Raw genomic sequence first — 20,659 nt, forward strand, 5'->3', positions numbered from 1 at the left:
TGGGACAAAGGCTGGAAAGCAGTGAGGGGGACTTAGGAAGGAGGCACTGAGGACACTAAGGACATGGGAAGGAGGCACTGAGGGCACTAAGGATATAATAAGGAGGCACTGGGGGCACTAAGGACATTGGAAGGAGGCACTGGGGGCACTAAGGACATGGGAAGGAGGCACTAAGGGCACTAAGGACATGGGAAAGAGGCACTAGGGGCACTAAGGACATGGGAAGGATGAACTGAGGGCACTAAGGACATAGGAAGGAGGCACTGGGAGCACTAAGGACATAGGAAGGAGGCACTGGAGGCACTAAGGACATAGGAAGGAGGCACTAAGGACATAGGAAGGAAGGAGGGAGGGAATAGAAAGGGACAACTGTTGGGCCTGAGTGCAGAAAGAATGGATACACAGTCAGAAGGAAACACAACCAGAGACTCAAGAAATCACCAGACAGCAAAGGTAGGAAAATTGATTTTATTTTCAATTTAGTGATCAAAATGTGTCAGTTTTTAGAATTTATATCTACTGTCTATATTTTGCACTATATTTGTCTATTTTTCTTTCTTTTTTAAAATTCTTTATTCATTTTTAAAACTTTCAATAAGTATAACATAAGATACAATCACTTTACACTTTAACATCACTATATTTGTCTATTTTTCTATAGTTACTGAGGTGACATTGCATATTTTAAAGTCATCTATCTTGACATGTTTGAAAACCCCCAAATATAAATGATAATTAACATTTTCTCTGTGTATAGTGTGCTTTATGGTTTTTTTAAAAAAAATTTTACGGTTACCATTATGAATTAATATGATATTATGTGTACATGAAAAATGAATGGAAGAAATTGGGGGCAGGATTGGGGTGGGGCTAGGGTGGGATTGGGGCAGGTCGGGGCTAGGGCAGGATTGGGAGCGGGGTTGACAATTAATAGATTTTCCATTTTGATGAAAAAAATTAATGGTCACGATAGTCATGAGGGTCCCCAGTAACAACTAGCAGCGGCTCGCATGTAGTTGGAATGGTACTGAACCCTTCATATGTTTAAAAACATAAGGTTGCACTTAGAAATCTTAAATAAAATATTGTTTATTGAAGTATATCCTGTACTATAAAAAAAATATAGAGATCCAGAAAAAGGACACACTGAGATTTCCGGATTTTACTTCCACTGAAAGCAATGGAAGTAAGAGAAGCAGATAGAGCCATTGCTTTCTGTGGAAGTAAAACCCAGATCTCTCAACCTATCTTCTTTTTCTGGCGCCATGGTAACCCTAACATAGCCAGCCTGCCAGGAATTTCTTCCAATGCTGTGCTCTGATTGGGAGAGGAAAAATAGTGCATGCAAGTGATATTTTCACACATACATTACATTTCTACAAGTACATATACTATTTGCACCTGCTTTATTGTCTGAGTAGCAAAGAGAGATAAAAGTACATAGCCACTTTTAGGAGGTAACTTTATAAAATCATTTTCACATAGCCGGCCTGTTATACAATTCTAACTGGTGATAAAAGTACCCATGTTGACATGATTGGGCAAAGTTTGGAAGGTAATTCTATAACTGTGTGCCTATAATTGGATGTCCAGAGGCTGCCCAGACATACATTTGCCATTATTCAAAGGATTTATATGGAAAACTATTACCTAACTCAAACAGAATCTTCACAAGGAATATTGTTGATAAGGACATTTTATAGATAAATAAAACTCTTAAGTACACATACACACTTCACATAAATGCTGCATAGGGGCCAGGAAGAGAGACAGATAGAAAGAAAGTCAAATAATAGGAGGGAGGGAGACAGAAAAAAAGAAGAAAGACACAAGGGCAGGGAGAGAGACTGAAAGAAAGAAAGACAGACATATTCTAGCACCCGTTAATGTAACGGGCTTAAAGACTAGTGTAATTATAAGCATTTACTTCATTAATCACCTCGTTGGTGCACAGTAGATTTATAGAGGGAAAGTGAATTAGAATGGTGAGCTGAAGGGGTTAATGAAAAGTATGCTGGAGCACAGGTGAACTGCTCAGCAGGTTTCCAGGTACAATTCACTTGGCCTCGAGCCAAAAAAATGTCACGTTCCTGTTAGACTCTAAACCAAGGGGAAGAATTTGTTTTCAGGTGACGTTTGCGCAGTGTACAGAAGCGCCACAGATATTTGACAGGGTGAAAAATGAAACCATTTTATTTATTACCTTGGAAGATGAATAATTGTAGCCTCATGGCTATCATGGGGAAGCCACTTTATACTTCAATGCCTCAAGTACAAAATTAGACTAATCCCCCTGGGAACAGGGACATGGTGTACTTGACTTCAGTGTTCCTTGAGCTTCCACTAAAAAGTTATGAGTTGAATCCAAAATAAATAACTGGCCTCCTTCGTCTATGAACTAAATCCAAAATAAATAACACGGAGTCTCCTTCCCTGTGGTCTGTCACACGTACTTGTATCCCAAATATACTAGATGATTATGTTGACGCTGTCTTACCTTAGGTAGAGGCAGGAGCCTGGATGAGGTCTCCCCAGGGATCCTGTCTTGCTTTTCTCTTTTCACTTCATTACAGAGGCTGCATCAGGTGGACTGCCTTTAGGTCCAGTTTCCCTACACCTCATCTTGCTAATCTTCACTGGCACAATGAAAGCTTGAGTCACCAGCTTTCTCCTTTTACAGACCTCAAGAAGTTAGATCTCACTCACATAACCAATTGGTTTCTTTCTCAATCATTACGCTCCTTTTCTTTGCATTGGCTGTTCAAAGGTTGGGGGGGGGGGGGATTGTTGTTTTTTTTTTCTTTATTTTCCCAGTTTTCAAAAGTCTCTTAAGAACAGCAGGCTACAGATGGAAATCCCTTAGTCCCGCCCCATTGGTAAAATGACTCTACACTGTAACTTTAGCTGTCATACCTCCATGAAGAATTGCTCTGTTCAGAGGTAAACTTTAGAGCACAGTACCTGTAAATCATGAAGCTTACAATGCCCTTACTGTTTATGCCCAGTTAAAGATAGTCTCATTTTTTTCCTACTTTTATTATTTGGTGATTTTCTCTAGCTGCACTTCCTTCTGACTGTGTCCTTAACTGTGTTTCCAGGGTCTTCTTATCCATTTGCTGTTTTTTTCTCCTGCACCCTGTTCTGTAATAAGCCTTTTCAGATGTTCTTTACAATTATGTATGAAGAAATGCCTTATATGGCAAGTGTATAACTAGGCCTCCTGCATGCATAAATATGCACAGAACGGTATCACTGACATTTGTAAGCACATACCTCCAAATTCTGTATACAGTACAATAAGCTGAGCATGCAAATCAGTGCACACAGCTTGTTTAACAAGCCAATCAATGCTGATAAATGGCAATTAACACCTAATAATTGACACTATGTGAAATTCCCCTCCGGCCTGATTCACTTACCTCTCTGCCGACCATCCTCCAATCCGCGCATGCAAATGAGGGGAGGGACATTCAAAAGTTAGTGAAGGCAGCGATCCACAACACATTCAATCTGATCCAACTGGGCTGGCCGATCAATTCCAAAAGCGACTTCTGGGGACCAGTCGTTAAATGGTTTCCGACTGCATATCCTGCTCTCTGCCCCAACTCAAGCACAAATCTGCTCTCTGCCCCGAAGTCCTGCCGCCCTGCAATGCCTTTCCACGCCCTGCGAGCCCATGGATTTAACCCGCGGGTTTAAAGTGGGTTAAAACCTTGGGCTCACAAGGCTCAAAACTACTAAAAAAAAGATTGCAGCTCATTCTATAAAGTGGTTCACATCACTTATAGTGTGGGAATATTAATAGGGGGCATGGCCAAGGGAGGAGCATGGGTGGGTCATAGGTGTTCCTACGAGTTAGGTGCACATTATAGAATATGCCTGATCTGCACACAACTTAGGCACAGGCATTTAGGCCTGGTGGGCCTAAATGTTATGGCACATATGGCCGCTAAGCGCAATTCTATATATAGCAGGATTTTTTTCTACAATTGCAGTAAGCACCATGCTGATTGGTGCCGATTTGTGGCACTATATATAGAACTTGGCTTTCAAAGTGTTATCCTATAGCACGCAAATGTATGGGGAGTATATTTGTGGGTAGAGCTTCGCTTTGGGTATTTTTCTCTCGCTCTGGAGGCGTCTAAAGCTTGTATAATTTTACATTCACAGGACCAAGATTTTCCTGCATATTTTGTTTAGCATTCACATTGGCTTCTTTCTTTGAACACAAATAGCTCTGGACCCCTGAGGAAGATGTTTCAGTCGAAACACGGACCATGTTGGGTCCCCATCTTTTAAAGAGTCTGTGGATTCTGCTGTTGTAATGTGACTCTACATCCTTTTATTGACTGAATAAACGCTTACATCATGAACATCACCTCCGCAGTCTTTTTTTGTACATGGTCAGGGGCTCCCACTTAAGAGGAAAATACAGACAGAATGACCAGATCCAGGACTGCGTGATCCAGTACTGCTGATAGATGTCATTTGGATGAACTGTCTGTGGACTCCAGGAAAAGGCACTTAGGGCCAGATTCTATAAATGGCGTCAAAGTGTGCCTACATGTTAGGCATTGCTCGGCGTGGTTGTCAATCAACTGCTATGTACCATTTATAGTATCCCATCTAGTGTCACCTAGTCATGCTTAGGCATCCTAGAGATAGGTGCTGGTATATCAAGCCAGGGTTTGCTGGTGCCTAACTTGGACGTCTAAGTCAACCACGCCTATTCTCTGCCCCTAACCACACCTACTTTTCAGGTAGGTTTCATTAGGTGTCGGAGGTGTCCACTTGGGCTTTTCTAGGTAGAAACATAGAATATGACAGCAGAAAAGGGCCGTTGGCCCAACACGTCTGCCCACTCAGAAGAACACTCCCCTAATCAATTCCCCGAAGTGATCCCACATGTTTATCCCATCGTTTCTTGAAGTCGACCACGTTGCTGGCCTCAACTACCTGACGTGGAAGGCCATTCCAACGATCAACCACCCTTTTGGTGAAGAAGTACTTCCTGATGTCACCATGAAATCTCCCACCCTTCAGTTTGAGCGGATGCCCTCTTGTTGCCGTGGGACCCGTAAGAAAAAGGATATCTTCCTCCACCTCGATACGGCCTGTAAAATATTTCAACGTCTCTATCATGTCTCCCCTCTCTCTGCATTCTTCGAGAGAATATAGCTGCAGACTGCTTAGACACGCTTCATATGGGAGATCCTTGAGTCCTGAGACCATATTGGTGGCCATTAGCTGGACCGATTCCATTCTCTTCACGTCTTTTTGATAATGTGGCCTCCAAAACTGAACACAGTACTCCAGATGAGGTCTCACCATGGACCTGTACAACGGCATTATGACTTCAGGCTTTCGGCTGACAAAACTTCTTCGGATGCAACCCAGCATTCGTCTAGCCTTGGCCGAAGCTTTCTCTTGAGTGGCTGCCTTCATATCTTTGCTAATGATTACACCCAGGTCCCGTTCTTCGACAGTTCTTGTTAAGGTTTCCCCATTCAGGGTGTTTGTTCTGCTGGGGTTACCGCTACCAAGGTGCATAACCTTACACTTTTTGGCATTAAAGCTCAGTTGCCAAGTTTTAGACCATTGTTCCAGTAAAAGTAGGTCCTGTTTCATAGTGTTGGGCACGGTTGCGCTGTCAACCACGTTGCATAGCTTAGCGTCATCGGCGAATAGTGTAATTTTACCTCGAAGTCCTTGAGGCAGGTCCCGTACAAAGATATTAAACAGTGTCGGACCCAAGACCGAGCCCTGTGGGACCCCCATGTAGTCTAAATACATGTTATCCAGGGATTCCCCCCTGTCCAGTTGTTTCGTTACCTAGTCAAAGAAGCTTATCAGATTGGATTGACAAGACCTTCCCTTCGTGAACCCATGCTGCTGAGGGTCCCTCAACTTCTCGTCATCCAGAATCGTATCCAATCTGTTTTTAATCAATGTTTCCATAAGTTTACACACTATTGATGTGAGACTCACCGGTCTGTAATTTTCAGCCTCTGACCTGCATCCCTTTTTGTGGAGCGGAATGACGTTAGCAGTTATCCAGTCCAAGGGGACTTTTCCCTTGTTTAGGGAAAGATTATAAAGCACAGATAACGGCTCTGCCAGGACATCTCTCAGTTCCCAAAGTACTCTGGGGCAGTGGCATACCAAGAGGGGGCAGGGGGGGGCGGTCCACCCCGGGTGAAGCCTTAGGGGGGTGCACAGCCGGCCAGGTCCGGAAAATTCTACCGGGCCGATCAGCCTGCCTCTCCCCAACATCAATTCTGCCATCGGAGAGGAAGTTCGGGCCAGCCAATCACTGCCTAGCTGGGTGGAACTTCCTCTCCGACGGAAGAATTGACATTGGGGAGAGGAATGCAGGTCGGCCCGACGCAGGGAAGGAGAGCTTGGGGCAGCAGCGGCTTGGGGGTCTATTCCCCGATGGTGGCAGCAGTGGCTTGGTGGAGGGCAGGGAGAAAGAAAGAAAAGGGGCAGGCAGGGAGACAGAAGGAAAGAAGGGAAACAGAGAAAAAGAAAGGGGGCATGAAGAGAGAAAAAAGAAAGGGAGGCAGGGAGAAAGGGCAGGGCAGGGAGAGAGGAAGAAATGAGGTCTGGAGGAGAGGAAGCATACAGGCTGAAAGAAGGGAAGAAAGATTGGATGCACAGTCAGAAGAAGAAAGTGCAACCAGAGACTCATGAAATCACCAGACAACAAGGTAGAAAAACTGATTTTATTTTAAATTTAGTGATCAAAATGTGTCTGAATTTATATCTGCTGTCTATATTTTGCAATATGGCCCCCCCTTTTACTAAACCACAATAGCGGTTTTTAGCGCAGGGAGCCTATGAGCGTCGAGGGCAGCCCTGGGTATTCAGCGCAGCTCCCTGCGTTAAAAACTGCTATTGTGCTTTAGTGAAAAGGGATAGGAGGTATTTGGATGGTTGTTACTGAGGTGACAGTGCTTTGACCTCTTTGAAAAAACCCCAGAATAGGAATGATAATTAACATTTTCTCAGTGTAGTGTGCTTTGTGGGTTTTTTAAAATTTTATTGTTGATAGATCATTTTGACTTGGTCATTTTAAAAGTAGCTCGCAAGCCCAAAAAGTGTGGGCACCCCTGAGCTAGAGCGTTGAAGCTGCGTGTTTCTGCCGTAAAGGTCATCTCTGGCGGCGCCAATAAAGCAAACAGAATGCTAGGAATTATTAAAAAAGGAATGGCTAACAAGACTAAGAATGTCATAATACCCTTGTTTCGCTCCATGGTGCTACCTCATTTGGAGTATTGCGTTCAATTCTGGTCTCCTTATCTCAAGAAAGATATAGTGGCGCTCGAAAAGGTTCAAAGAAGAGCGACCAAGATGGTAAAGGGGATAGAATTCCTCTCGTATGAGGAAATACTAAAACGGTTAGGGCTCTTCAGCTTGGAAAAGAGACGACTGAGGGGAGATATGATTGAAGTCCACAAAATCTATAGTGGAGTAGAACGGGTACAAATGGATCGATTTTTCACTCCCTCAAAAATTATAAAGACTAGGAGACACTCGATGAAGTTACAGGGAAATACTTTTAAAACCAATAGGAGGAAATTGTTTTCCACTCAGAGATAATTAAGCTCTGGAAGGTGTTGCCAGAGGTTGTGGTTAGAGTGGATAGCATAGCTGGTTTTAAGAAAGGTTTGGACAATTTCCTGGAGGACAAGTCTGTTATTGAGAAGACATGGGGAAAGCCACTGCTTACTCTGTACCGGTAGCATGGAATATTACTACTCCTTGGGTTTTGGCCAGGTACTAGTGATCTGGATTAGCCACCGTGAGAATGGGCTACTGGTCTAACCCAGTAAGGCTATTCTTATGTCTTACACCTATGGAGACGCATAGGGACACTTACGGACGCCCAAGGCTACTTCTGGTGGAAACCACACCCATGCCGGCCTTGGACGTTGGTTGTCGTGCCTAGACGCTTCCGCAAGCATGAGTCAGACTCCTGTATTGTAGGTGTCCTTCGCGGCATGGATTTTTTTTCAAAACCGTGCTTTCCAATTGGCTTGTGAGATAGTGGTAGGACGTCTACCACCACTTACAATTGGAATGCCGTTTGGAGAATCACCATCTCACAGAATGTACCAAAGGAATAAAGAACAAAATCAATAGTTAAGCAAATTATTCCATAGGCTGCTGGTATTTCAAGAAGATTATTCTCATTCTGAAAAAGTCCAGGCTGTCTATTCAAGACGGATATATGAGAGTATCTCTCCTTCCATTTTAAGCTTTTTAACTAACAAGGTAGTAATATACACTATTCTGTAGGCCTGAGAAACTTTGCCACAGCACCAGCTTTCTATTCATGCTGAGAAATATTTATATAACACACAGGTGTGCTAAAACAGTAAACAAAGGGATTAAAACAAAATGTCACCAGCTAGTCTACCACCTAAGTCCTTAAAGAAATCAAGTGCCAAAATATGACTATAATTAAACACACAAAAGTGAATTGTTCAGCTTGTGTATTTCTTTCAAAGCAGCCCACATTTGTGTTTCTGATGTTTTTGCAACAGAGAAAGGCAAGGAAGGACAATAACAGCAGTTCAAGTCATACTATGATGAGCTGCTGAAACATTCTCAGTCCAACCAAGAAGAGAATGATGTGGAACCATGAAACTTACAAGTTATTCCACACGTTTCTTGACATTTTTCATTTGTGAGTCAAATGCATCTACTAAATGGGCACAAGTGTAGGGAAACCAAGCCATTGTGACATCACCAATGGGATTGGCTCTTAGGCATTGGTGGAATGAAGAATTATGACATCACAGTAGGAGGAGCCGCTGAAAAGTTCTCAGCTCAACCAAGAAGAGAATAATGTGGAGCCATGAAACTTACAAGTTATTCCACACTTTTCTTGACAATTTTCATTTCAACGACATGAAATGAAACAAAAAGGATTCTAGAGCGTACCCAACGCAATTACCTCATCATGTTCAGAAAGGTTGATTGCTCAAATCCCCGGCTATGATGAGGCACAACTAGAAAGTGGCAGGAGCAGACATCTGAGCTACAGAGGGTCATACATAGGACATCAAGCACAGTCACATTAATACCATGAGAACAAGTACACCATCTAGGAGAAAATAGCCAGGATATGGCAAGACAGAAGGTGATGGTCCCTGACCAAAAAGGCTGAGCCAAGCGGAGGAAGGTTCTGTAGCATCATAGAACCAGAAGCCATTCTCAGGCTCCTGGATTATAAGGTAGCAGATCAACAGCTTCCTATTCCAAAACAAGGTACAATATGCGGGGCTGTTACTATTTCTAAATGATGGGGGCGGGGCTACTGAAGCCTCTCTTCTTCTTTGAAATTTTAAGAGTTTGATCACATATACTATTATATGCATTTTGTTAGTTGATTTCTTTCTTCTTTTTTTTTTTATTACAGACTGATTGAAAGAGAAAAGTAGGGCATGAAGTGCCAGAATGATCTGAATGGACGTTAATCAATTAAAGACTGGAATTACGCAAGTACTGGCTTAACAAGGTCGAATTTATTAGACTATTTTATGCATATCATTTGTCAAAAACCAGGAACTCAGTTCTCCGTGATCTAAAGCCAACTGTATTCTCCCAATCACAGAGCTTTTTAAACAATAGATTACTGTCCAAATAATAGCATCATGTCTTATTTCTCATTTACATGTACATTATTTCAAGGAAATGACAATTTAAAGCCCAAAGTTTGCAAAAGGTGGGAAGCACAGAGTTAAGTTAGTCCTCGCCAGTTCCATCCAGGATCCGTTTAAAGGAAAATGGAGAAAATACGTAACCTGTTCCGACATAGAACTTATTCTGGAATTCCACCCTAGGAAAAAAAAAATTAGAAAAAGAGAATTAAACAAAGAATAAAGAAAGAAAATGATGAATAAATTATAACAACAGAATCTTACACATTCAACTCACGGCTTTGGAGGCTCATGAGCTAAGCTGTGGCCCAGTTCACATCAGCACTGATATTAGGTGATCAATCCCATTTATTTTTATTTTTGCCTCTTTTTTTAATTTACTTCATTTCTTAACTTAGTAAACTTATCTTAATTTATTTAAAAGCCTCTTTTGTCACTTATCTTTCTTATTTGAAGCTCTGTCTGCAAGATATGTCCTCAAAAAGGCAGAGTTCCCCGGCCAACAGAGCTTCAAATAAGAAAGATAAGTGACAAAGAAGCTTTTAAATAAGTTAATATAATAATAATAATAATAATTTTATTCTTCTATACCGCCATAGTCAGATGGCTTCTAGGCGGTTCACATCGAAGAGGGCTGGACAATCAGCAAATTACAGAATACAAAAAGTGAGGGTACAACATATTACAAAAGAAATAGACAGACGGAAAATATAAATTTATGAATTTAGTGTGGCTTCTGTTTAGGAGATGAATCTGCCAAACAGTACTGTTTTGATTACTCTCCGAAATGCGCCGTAGGTCAGCCTGGCTCCATTGATGTAGTTACCCAGCCAGGACTGCTGTTTGCTTGTTTGAAACATGAAAGACCTCTGTTAAGGTAAAGTAAGTTTATATTAAAAAAGAGGCCAAAAAAAAAAATAGATGGGATCGATGACGATTTAGCAGTTCTTCTATACAAAAATGTGAAGGAATAGCTGCGCTAAACTCTGATGATCCAAGAAAAGGATTTAAGAAATATATATATTATCGTTATATGATTACACATTATAGATTTACCAACTTAGATACTGGTGTGATCAAAGAACGTGACAGCCATTAGGAGTGACTCGATAAAAGAAAAGATGGCAGAAAATAGAACTGATATGTGAAACACAGCAGTAAAGCATATTAAGTATGCGTCCGCGACCAGGAAGTGACTTCAGAGGGAGAGCTGAGGCCAATGCAAGCAGCAGGTTGGAGGTGCTGCTCACGCCAGCGAAGCGTTAAAGAGGTATGTGGGGGCGGAGTGGTGTCGGCGCCCCCACCAAGATGGCATCCGGGGTGGTCCGCCCCTCCAGCCTCCTTTACTATGCCTCTGATCTAAAAGCATCCCCTGCCCTTTCTGTTCCTAGCACTGAGTCCACCCTCTTGTGTGGTAGCACTTAAGGAGAATTTGATCAATGGTGCTGAAAAATTGGCACCCAAAAATATCGGCACCAAGTGCCATTCTATAAATGTTGCATGCCGTGACGTAGCAAGGGTGGGAGGCGCCCCTTCCCCCACTGCCACACATGCATGCCCCTTCCCTTCCCCCATACCTCTTTAACTTTCCTGGCGCGAACAGCATCACCAACTTGCTGCCCGCATCAGCGCTGGCTCTCCCTCTGACATCACTTCCTAGGCGCGGGACCTGCAAGTGACGTCACAGGTAGAGGTGACACTGGCGCCCTCGAAGAGCTAGAGGTACCCGGGGGGGGGGGGGGAGGATGTGAAGGTGGGCATGTGGCAGGGGGAGGAATGGGAAGGAGCAGGGGGCAGAGAGGAGGATGGGTGCCGGCGCTCGGGGCGGACCGTCCCCCCCGACCCCCCTTACTATGCCACTGGTTATATGCACTTTATAGAATTGTACCTAATGCCTATTCCACACCAAACCTTTAGGCACCAGATATTATGCTTGCTGTAACCAGGTGTAAATGCCAGTGCTTAGGGCAAATTCTATAAATCTGTGTACAAATTGACCATGCCCCCGCCCATGTCTCCTTTTCCGATCCACACAAATCAAGTTAGGCACCATGCTTACAGAATAATGGTCAGTGAGAGGCCTGCACAAATGTATTGGAATGACGGTGACGGGTCAAAAGAGCGCGAGGATAAAGGCGCGCCGACAACCGAATGTGGACAACTGAGCGCAGGGCTTAATCGCGCCGAAGAAAACCCGTATTTTAAAGGGCTCTGACTTAATAGGGATCGCGCTGCCTCACGCTGCCATGTTGGGGGGTGTGGGGGGGTAACCCCCACATTATACTGAAAACTTAACTTTTTCCCTAAAAAACAGGGAAAAAGTTAAGTTTCCAGTATAATGAGGGGGGTTGCAACCCCCCACAATGCCAGCGCGATCTCTATTAAAGTGGGGGGGGGGGATCCCCACCAACACCCCCCATCGGAGCCCTTTAAAATACATTTTTTCATCGGCGCGATGAAGTCCTGCGCTCAGTTGTCCTTGCGCGCTTTAGACTATGAACCGGAATGACAACGAACATCAATAATCGGTTAATAACACCCAATTACTGATTTTCAATGCTCATTATTCAGTTTATTTATGTGCACATAAGAACATAAGAAGTTGCCTCCGCTGAGGCAGACCAGAGGTCCATCTCGCCCAGCGGTCCGCTCCCGCGGTGGCCCATCAGGCCCTTTTGCCTGAGCAGTGGTCCCTGACTAGCTTTATAACCTATCTCTACTCCTATCCCTATAACCCATCTCTACCCTTATAATAATAATAATAATAATAATAACTTTATTTTTCTATACCGCCATAGTCAGGCGACTTCTAGGCGGTTTACATTATAAGAAGGCTGGACATTCAGCGAATAGCAAAAATCTTAATACAATACGGTGTCATAGATCGACTTACGATACAATATAGTGAGTCTAAATACAATAACATATAATACAGTCTAAATTCAATAGGATAGAATACAGTGAGTCTAAATACAATTGCATATAAAAGTCTAAATATAATACCGTACAAGGAGTCTTAATGTAGTACGATAGTCTGGATGGGAAACTTGCGTGTTAAATTGGAGATCTATGGGCAAAGAGTATCTGAGAGATTTAGGACATCCATCAGATGGAGTCCTAAGGGTGGAGGAGATCAGAAAAAGAGGGGCTTCTTGAGAAAGAGAAGGGTGTTTGTTGGGGAGGGGAGTCCTAGTGAGGGAGGGGGCTGTTTTAGTCAATGAATTTTGCGAATAGGGCGGTTTTGATCGATTTGCGGAATGCACTATAAGTCGTATTGGGTTCGTTTATGTGGTTTTTCAGCCAAATTTGTTGTCTGTTCGCTTGGAACTTAAAGGTTCTGTCCAAGAAGGATTTGTATCTATACCCCTCAATCCCTTTGTCCTCTAGGAACCTATCCAAGCCTTCCTTGAAGCCCTGTACAGTGCTCCTGTCCACCACAGCCTCTGGAAGCACATTCCATGTATCCACCACCCTCTGGGTGAAAAAGAACTTCCTAGCGTTTGTTTTAAACCTGTCCCCTTTCAATTTCTCCGAGTGCCCCCTTGTACTTGTGGTCCCCTATTTTTGAAAGCCATATATATCCGTGGGTAAATAGAGATCCTTCGAGCCACTAAAAATTGCATGTGTCTTTTGTATGATGACCAGTTGATACTACAACATTAAAGCCTAAATGGAGGAAAAGATCTCAGATTCACCACTTAGGGAACATGGATGGTTCTCCCTAAGAATATCGTGGCGAAATTCAATCTTCTCCGTCACAGCACCTCAAACCTGGAATTTACTTCCAATCAATATTCGAGAAGAATTAGATTTGATTAGATTTAAAAGTAAGCTCAAATGCTTTCTTTTAAAAGATGCATTTGACAGCTGAGATAACCAGAACGTACGACCCGACTAAAGTTTTTTTATAGATCTCATTATATTTACTACTCTTGCTTCCCTTCGTTTTTCCTTCCTAATGTTGTTCACCATATATGTTTTCTTTAACCTTCTCAAAATTGTATTTCTTCCCCTTCTCCTTTCCCTTTGTATCCTGTGTTTGTCTTAAGTTTTTTTAATTAACTTGTCAGTCTCCCTTTATTAACTTATGTTTATTATTGTACTATGTACATCGCTTAGAACAGGGGTGTCCAATGTCGGTCCTCGAGGGCCGCAATCCAGTCGGGTTTTCAGGATTTCCCCAATGAATATGCAGGAGATCTATGTGCATGCACTGCTTTCTGGAAACGTCAATCGCTCCTCCTAAACTTACTTGCTCCACTTCATCACTGACGCTGAAACCGTGGATTGAAGACAAAGTTTTATTTTATTTTTCTTTCCAGCTTATGATTTATCTTTAATCTTATCTATTGTTTTGCATTTTGTCTTTGTTTTGTTCTATTTCTATCATTTAAATTTCTCCAGAATTCTACTGTTCAACGGCTCCCCCTTCTGCTTCTATTCCTTTCTCTCCTCTCTTCTACCTTCCAAAGTATTTAGATCAATGCTGTCTTGTTAAAATGTTTATTTTATTTTTATTTTTCCTCTAACTCTACTTTTCACTTCTCTATTACCCTCCAGGTACTTTAGTTAGATTGTGAGCCTTCGGGACAGGAAGGGAATTTTTCAAGTACCTTTCTTATTTCTAATCTTAATGTATATTTTCTGTAAACCGCTTAGAACCTAACGGATGTAGCGGTATATAAGAAATAAATTACATTACATTACATTACATTAATCAAATATCGAATAAACTTGGAAACTTGGTGATGAATATCTATCAATAAACCTCTGTCTTATCCTAAATAATATTCTTTTTATAATTTTTTTGTTTTCTTAAATTCATGAAAACATACTGAAAAACATTTGAATGAATATAATCACTGGAGCCAATAAAACTTCAGGCTAAACTACTTAGCAATAGCTCCCGTAAATAAATCAGTCAGTAAAGAGGTAAAGTGTTCTAATGCACGAGTTGTTTGTCGAAACAGATAGAGTCTCAAAATGCTCTCAGTGTCTATACTGCAATCAATTAAAGTGCTAAGTGCTGTATTGCTCGACGGGTCCCGTTTCGCCCTTGTAACTGGGCTTAATCAAGAAACGCGTGCACGTATTTGGTTGATCTGTTTGTAATCCACCCTCAACTGGAGCACAGATTGAGGAGATCAGGCAAAGATGTGACTTCAAACCACTGTGTTCTTTTGCTCTGCAGAAAAATTAAAATAAATAAACTCTCTTGTTCTCCGAGGACCCCACTGTTAAGTTCTGATACCTACCAGTGAAGACGTAAGGCATGTAGAAAGGCAGACAGGCCTTCCATAACCAGTAAAATAGCCACAGTCAACACTGCGAAGGCAGCAAATATAATAAAGACAGTAATTAGCCCTGACCAGCTTCCATTCCGGACACCACTTTTCAACACCATAGTCCACAACACTTCCGATAATTCTGCAAACATAGGAAAAAAAGAGAGCAAAGTATCATTAAATTCCAAAATACATTCCATAGATTTCTGGTGTCTGGAGGTAACATGTAGATTTCTTTGTACATCAGTAACGTGACCATGTACCCGTGGAGGGGCATAATAAAAAAAAAAGTCTATGTCCCCTTTTGGCCTAAGTGCCCCCAGTGCTCCTTCCCATGCCCTTAGTGCCCCCAGTGCTCCTTCCCATGCCCTTAGTGCCCACAATGCTCCTTCCTATGAACTTAGTGCCCCTTCCCATGTCCTTAGTGCCCCCAGTGCTCCTTCCTATGTTCTTAGTGCCCCTTCCCATGTCCTTAGTGCCCCCAGTGTCTCCTTACAATGTCCTTAGTGCCCCCAGTGCTCCTTCCTATGTTCTTAGTGCCCCTTCCCATGTTCTTAGTGCCCCCAGTGTCTCCTTACAATGCCCTTAGTTCCCCCAGTGCTCCTTCCTATGTCCTTAGTGCCCCTTCCCATGTCCTTAGTGCCCCCAGTGCTCCTTCCTATGTTCTTAGTGCCCCTTCCCATGTCCTTAGTGCCCCCAGTGTCTCCTTACAATGCCCTTAGTTCCCCCAGTGCTCCTTCCTATGTTCTTAGTGCCCCTTCCCATGTCCTTAGTGCCCCCAGTGTCTCCTTCCAATGCCCTTAGTTCCCCCAGTGCTCCTTCCTATGTCCTTAGTGTCCCTTCCCATGTCCTTAGTGCCCCTAGTGCCTCCTTCCCATGTCCTTGCACCAGGGCAGGATTAATTCGTCGAGGGGACCTAGGCATACAAGTACACTGGGCCCCCTGCCCCGCCCCACCATGTGCCCAGGCAGAAACAGGAAGCTGCGTCAGAGGGAAGCTTTGGGCAAGCAGCACCGCTTGCACAATTACAATTCTTGTTGCCCTTCTTACCCGCGTTGCTTGCTTGTCTTACTTTCCGTCGATGGGGGGAGGGGTCGCGTTGCCGATCGGGGTGGGGCCCATGTTGCTGGAGGGGCCCATCGCCATTTGGAATAAACAATGTTGATGCCCTCCTTCATCGGGCCCCCCTGACCATTTTGGGCCCTAGCACATGCCTACTTGGCCTACTGGTTAATCCTGCCCTGCCTTGCACGAATACAGGATGTCCGGGGCGGTACTTGGAGAGACCTCCCAGGAAAGGCACTTGGGAGTTCTGATTGACAAGTCCATGAAGCCGTCTGCGCAATGCGCTGCGGCAGCAAAAAGGGCAAACAAAATGCTAGGCATGATCAAGAAGAGGATCATGAACAGATTGGAGAAGGTTATCATGCCGCTGTATCGGGCCATGATGCACCCTCACTTGGCGTACTGCGTCCAGCACTGGTCGCTGTACATGAAGAAGGACATGGTACTACTCGAAAGGGTCCAGAGAAGAGTGACTAAAATGGTTAAGGGGATGGAGGAGTTGCCGTACAGTGAGAGATTGGAGAAGCTGGGCTTCTTTTCCCTTGAAAAGAGGAGACTGTGAGGGGACATGATCGAAACATTCAAAATACTGAAGGGAATAGACTTAGTAGAGACTCTAACAGATTGGCACTTAACATTAACAAAACGAATGTGATGCTTTTTTCCTGGAAAGACAGTTCTTCTCGTGTCGCTCCCATTTCTATAAAAAAATGTCCCCCTGCAATTAGTTAGCAATATAAAAATTTTAGGGGTGATCTTTGATCACAAACTAAATTTTCATGATCACATTAGTAACACTATTAAAACAACCTTTTATAGGCTACGAAAAATTCGATCAATTTCAAAATTTCTATGTTCAAAATCACTTAATATTCTTATTCATTCTTTGGTGATCTCTAAAATTGATTACTGTAACGCTCTTTTTAAGGGAATCTCTTTGAATGAAATAAAACGTCTACAGATCATTCAAAATGCTTCCATTAAGCTTATAACTAAAACTAGGAAGTTTGATCATGTAACTCCCCTTCTAAAGAATGCGCACTGGCTTCCAGTTACCCACCGGATAACATACAAACTATGCCTACTCACTTTCAAATCTCTCCTTAATAAAACTCCAGCATTCATATATGAATTATTAATTCCTTATTCTCCAAATAGAACATTGAGATCCAATGAACAGAATTTACTAACAATTCCATCTCTTAAGGCTATTAACACAAGATGGCAATTTATTTTCTCTGTTACCACACCTCAAACTTGGAACGCCCTTCCCATTTACTTAAGGGAAGAGCGCAATCTGGAGAAATTCAAAAGTAATTTAAAAACATTTCTCTTTAGAGATGCCTTTGGTAATTAACTAAACAGTTCGTAGGTCAAATTCTTTTTATTGTATAATATTATAGCTTTTATTTGTTTCCCTTTTTGTACTTTTCCCTTTTTGTTCTACTTTTCTATATTGATTTTGTATTTCACCTCCCTTCTTTCCTTGTGTTTATGTCGTTATACATAGATTTGTATTGTATTGTCTCCCAGTTATTGTAATTTTAAATTGTTTATCGCTCACTGATGCTGTTTTTTATCAATGCTTCCACCATCTTGCCCGGAACCGAAGTCAGACTTACCGGTCTGTAGTTTCCCGGGTCCCCTCTCAATACCTTTTTGAAGATAGGTGTAACATTTGCTACTCTCCCCTGTTTTCAAGGATAGGTTGCAAACTCGTTGGAGTAATTCTGCTATTTCATTTTTCAGTTCTTTTAATACCCTTGGGTGGATTCCATCCGGGCCCGGGGATTTGTCTGTTTTCAATCTATCTACCTGCTGGAGGACATCCTAGAGGCTTACCTCTATTGTCGATAGTTTTTCTTCTTGGTCTCCATTGAAGATTTTCTCAGGTTCCGGTACGTTGGTTGTGTCCTCTCTTGTGAAGACTGACAAGAAGAACTTGTTTAACCTTTCAGCCACCTCTTTTTCCTCCTTTACTACTCCCTTTCTATCTCCATCATCCAATGGTCCTACTTCCTCCCTTGCCGGTTGCTTCCCTTTAACATATCTATAGAACGATTTGAAGTTTTTTGCTTCCTGGCCAGTCTCTCTTCACATTCTCTTTTTGCTCTCCTAACCACTCGGTGACATTCTTTTTGAAGTTTCCTGTGCTCTTTCCAGTTATCCCCGGTTTTGTCTTTTTTCCACTTCTGAAACGATTTTTTCTTGTCTCCTATTGCTTTTTTCATTACATTTGTTATCCATACTGGGCCTTGTTTGATTCTTTTTGCACCCCTTTCTAAATCTGGGGATGTACAGATTTTGTGCTTCTAGCACCGTGTCCTTGAATAGGGACCAGGCTTGCTCCACGGTCTTTGTTGTTTGTTTTTTTTGAGCTGTTCCTAAGCTTCTTTTTCACCATTGCCCTCATTGCGTCATAGTTCCCTTTCTTGAAGTTGAGCATTGTTGCTGTGGTTCTCTTCCCTTTTGATATGCCTACTTCTAATTTGTATTGGATCATGTTGTGGTCGCTGTTTCCTAGCGGTCCTACTACTTCTACATCCTTTGCAGGCCCTCCCAGTCCGTTGAGGATTAGGTCAAGCGTGGCATTCCCTCTCCTTGACGAGTTGTTCCATGAAACAGTCCCGCACGGCCTCTAGGAATTCTGTTTCCCTAGCGCTGGTTGAGCTTCCAATAATCCACCATGACTTTTCCGTTTCTGCATTCCCACCTCAATTCTGCTTCCAGTTCCTTGTCATTTGTTTCTGCTTGTCCAGGTGGATGATAATATAGTCCTACTTTTAAGTCAGATCCATTTCTTCCTGGCAGTTTAACCCATAATGACTCCAATCCTTCCATTTTTGTTGCCATGTCCACTCCGGTCGAGTGGATGGTGTCTTTTATGTATAGTGCTATTCCTCCACCCTTCTTGTGTCCTGTCTCTTCTGTAGAGTTTGTACCCTGGCAGTACTATGTCCCATTTGTTTTCTTCATTCCATCAAGTTTCAGTGATTCCAATGATGTCTAGGTCCTCTTTTTGGGCCGTGACTTCTAGTTTTCCCATTTTGTTTTTCAGGCGCCTCGCATTTGCGTACAAGCAACTTAAGTCCTGGTTTTTCTTTTTCCCTGCTGTTTTTCCTTGAGGATTTCTCCTCGTCGTCCTCCTTTGCCAGTCCCTGATTTCTGTTCATTTCTTCCTCTTTATTTGGTGCATCTATTTCATCCTCATCTTGCATCCTCGATTTCTCCTGTTTTTCTAGCTCCCGCTGTTTGCCCTTCTTTTTGTCCTCTGGCTTCCCTTGTTTCTTTAACTCCTGTTGTTTGCCTTTTGTTTTTTCCCAGTGTTTTTCCTTCTCAGTATCTTCTCTGGATATTCTTGTCCGAACCGTCGACGACAGGTCGACTTTTGGCTTTCCCCTTCTTCTTAGTTTAAAGCCTGCTCTATTCCTCTCTTGACATTGCCTGCTAGAAGTCTCATTCCTGCCGTGCTCAGGTGTAGTCCATCCTTCTTGAAGAGCTTGTTGTCCAGTTCCTCACAAAGTGGAAACCCTCTTCTTCGCACCATCTCCTCAATCATGCGTTTATTGCTTGTAGTTCGGTCTGCCTCTTCACGTCTGCCCTCAGTACTGGCAGGATCTCTGTGAATGCTATTCTCTGTGTCCTCAGTTTCAGTTTCCTTCCCAGGATCTTGAACTGTTCAGTTAGTGCAGTCCTGGTGTAATTCCTCCTCTTGACATCATTTGTTCCAACGTGGATCATCACTGCCGTCTCTTCCGTCTCCGCTCCTTCCAGGAACCTCTCGATTCTGTCGGTGATGTCCTTCGTTCTTGCTCCCGGGAGACAGGTCACTAGTCGGTCTTCCCTCCCTCCTACTACATGACTGTTCACTTCTCTTAGGATTGAGTCCCCCCACTATGATTGCAGATTTCCCTTTTTTCAGCTTCCTCTCTGGTCGCAAGTCTGTATCTTCAGTGTGGTTCAGTATTTCTTCAGGGTACCGGTGAGTCTTTGCCTCCTCTGCTTGCTCAATTCTTCCATGAGCTCCTTCATCCCTGGTGCCTGTTGGTTCCAGTCTTCCAACTCGATTGGATGTAGCTTCCTCGTTCCAATGTTGCTGATGATCCTGTTCTTCCACCCGCCTATAAGCCTCCTCGATAAATCTCTCTTGTGGGGTCTTACTTGCTCCTCGATGTGGCTCTCTCTTTTGGGGTCTTCGGCTGCCTTGAACGGGTCTTCCGAAATGTGGAATCCCTCCAGTTCCTGAATCCTGCACTATAGTCATCCGACCTCCTTCTTCAGGCTTTCCATTTCCTGACAACGACTGCATATGTATGCCTGCCTTCCCGAGGGGAGGTAGTCGTACATATGACACTCCGTGCAGTATACTGGAAAGCTCCTCTGGGTTCTTGCTGATTCCATTCTTCTCCTTCTTCCCCTTCAAATTACTAGGTGTTTTCTGCTCCTGTTTTAGTGTATATGTGTGTGCTCTCTCCTGTGTTGGCTCTTTCCTACCTACTTGTATGTCGCTTTCTTTTGCTTGTATGTAAGTGCTGTCCTCTCTTGGGCCTACCTCTTCCTTGTCCCCGGAGCCTGCTGCCTCTCTATCCTCTTTTGTCTTGTGTGTGTACTCTCCTTGTGCGTGTGTCCACTTCTTCCTTA

At 43.1% G+C, this 20,659-nt stretch overlaps 2 protein-coding genes across 6 annotated transcripts in view; both read right to left on the bottom strand.

Annotated features, from left to right (window-relative positions):
- Positions 1 to 4,998, bottom strand: part of SVOPL (SVOP like) — a 96,145-nt gene extending 91,147 nt beyond the window's left edge. For all 3 annotated transcript variants that reach the window (XM_033950734.1, XM_033950735.1, XM_033950733.1), the window contains exon 1: positions 2,498 to 4,998. The gene's annotated coding sequence lies outside the window, so the exon portion shown is untranslated. The remainder of the gene's footprint in view (positions 1 to 2,497) is intronic.
- A 4,516-nt stretch (positions 4,999 to 9,514) lies between these two features.
- Positions 9,515 to 20,659, bottom strand: part of ATP6V0A4 (ATPase H+ transporting V0 subunit a4) — a 90,705-nt gene continuing 79,560 nt past the window's right edge. For all 3 annotated transcript variants that reach the window (XM_033952981.1, XM_033952980.1, XM_033952979.1), the window contains 2 exons: positions 14,924 to 15,095; positions 9,515 to 9,847 (listed from right to left, as the gene is read on the bottom strand). In XM_033952981.1, coding sequence (XP_033808872.1) covers positions 9,754 to 9,847; positions 14,924 to 15,095 — 266 coding nt within the window. In that variant the 3' untranslated portion in view covers positions 9,515 to 9,753. The remainder of the gene's footprint in view (positions 9,848 to 14,923; positions 15,096 to 20,659) is intronic.

The sequence above is a fragment of the Geotrypetes seraphini genome, chromosome 7, assembly GCF_902459505.1.
Source record: "Geotrypetes seraphini chromosome 7, aGeoSer1.1, whole genome shotgun sequence".
In the NCBI taxonomy this organism is placed as follows: Eukaryota; Metazoa; Chordata; class Amphibia; order Gymnophiona; family Dermophiidae; genus Geotrypetes; species Geotrypetes seraphini.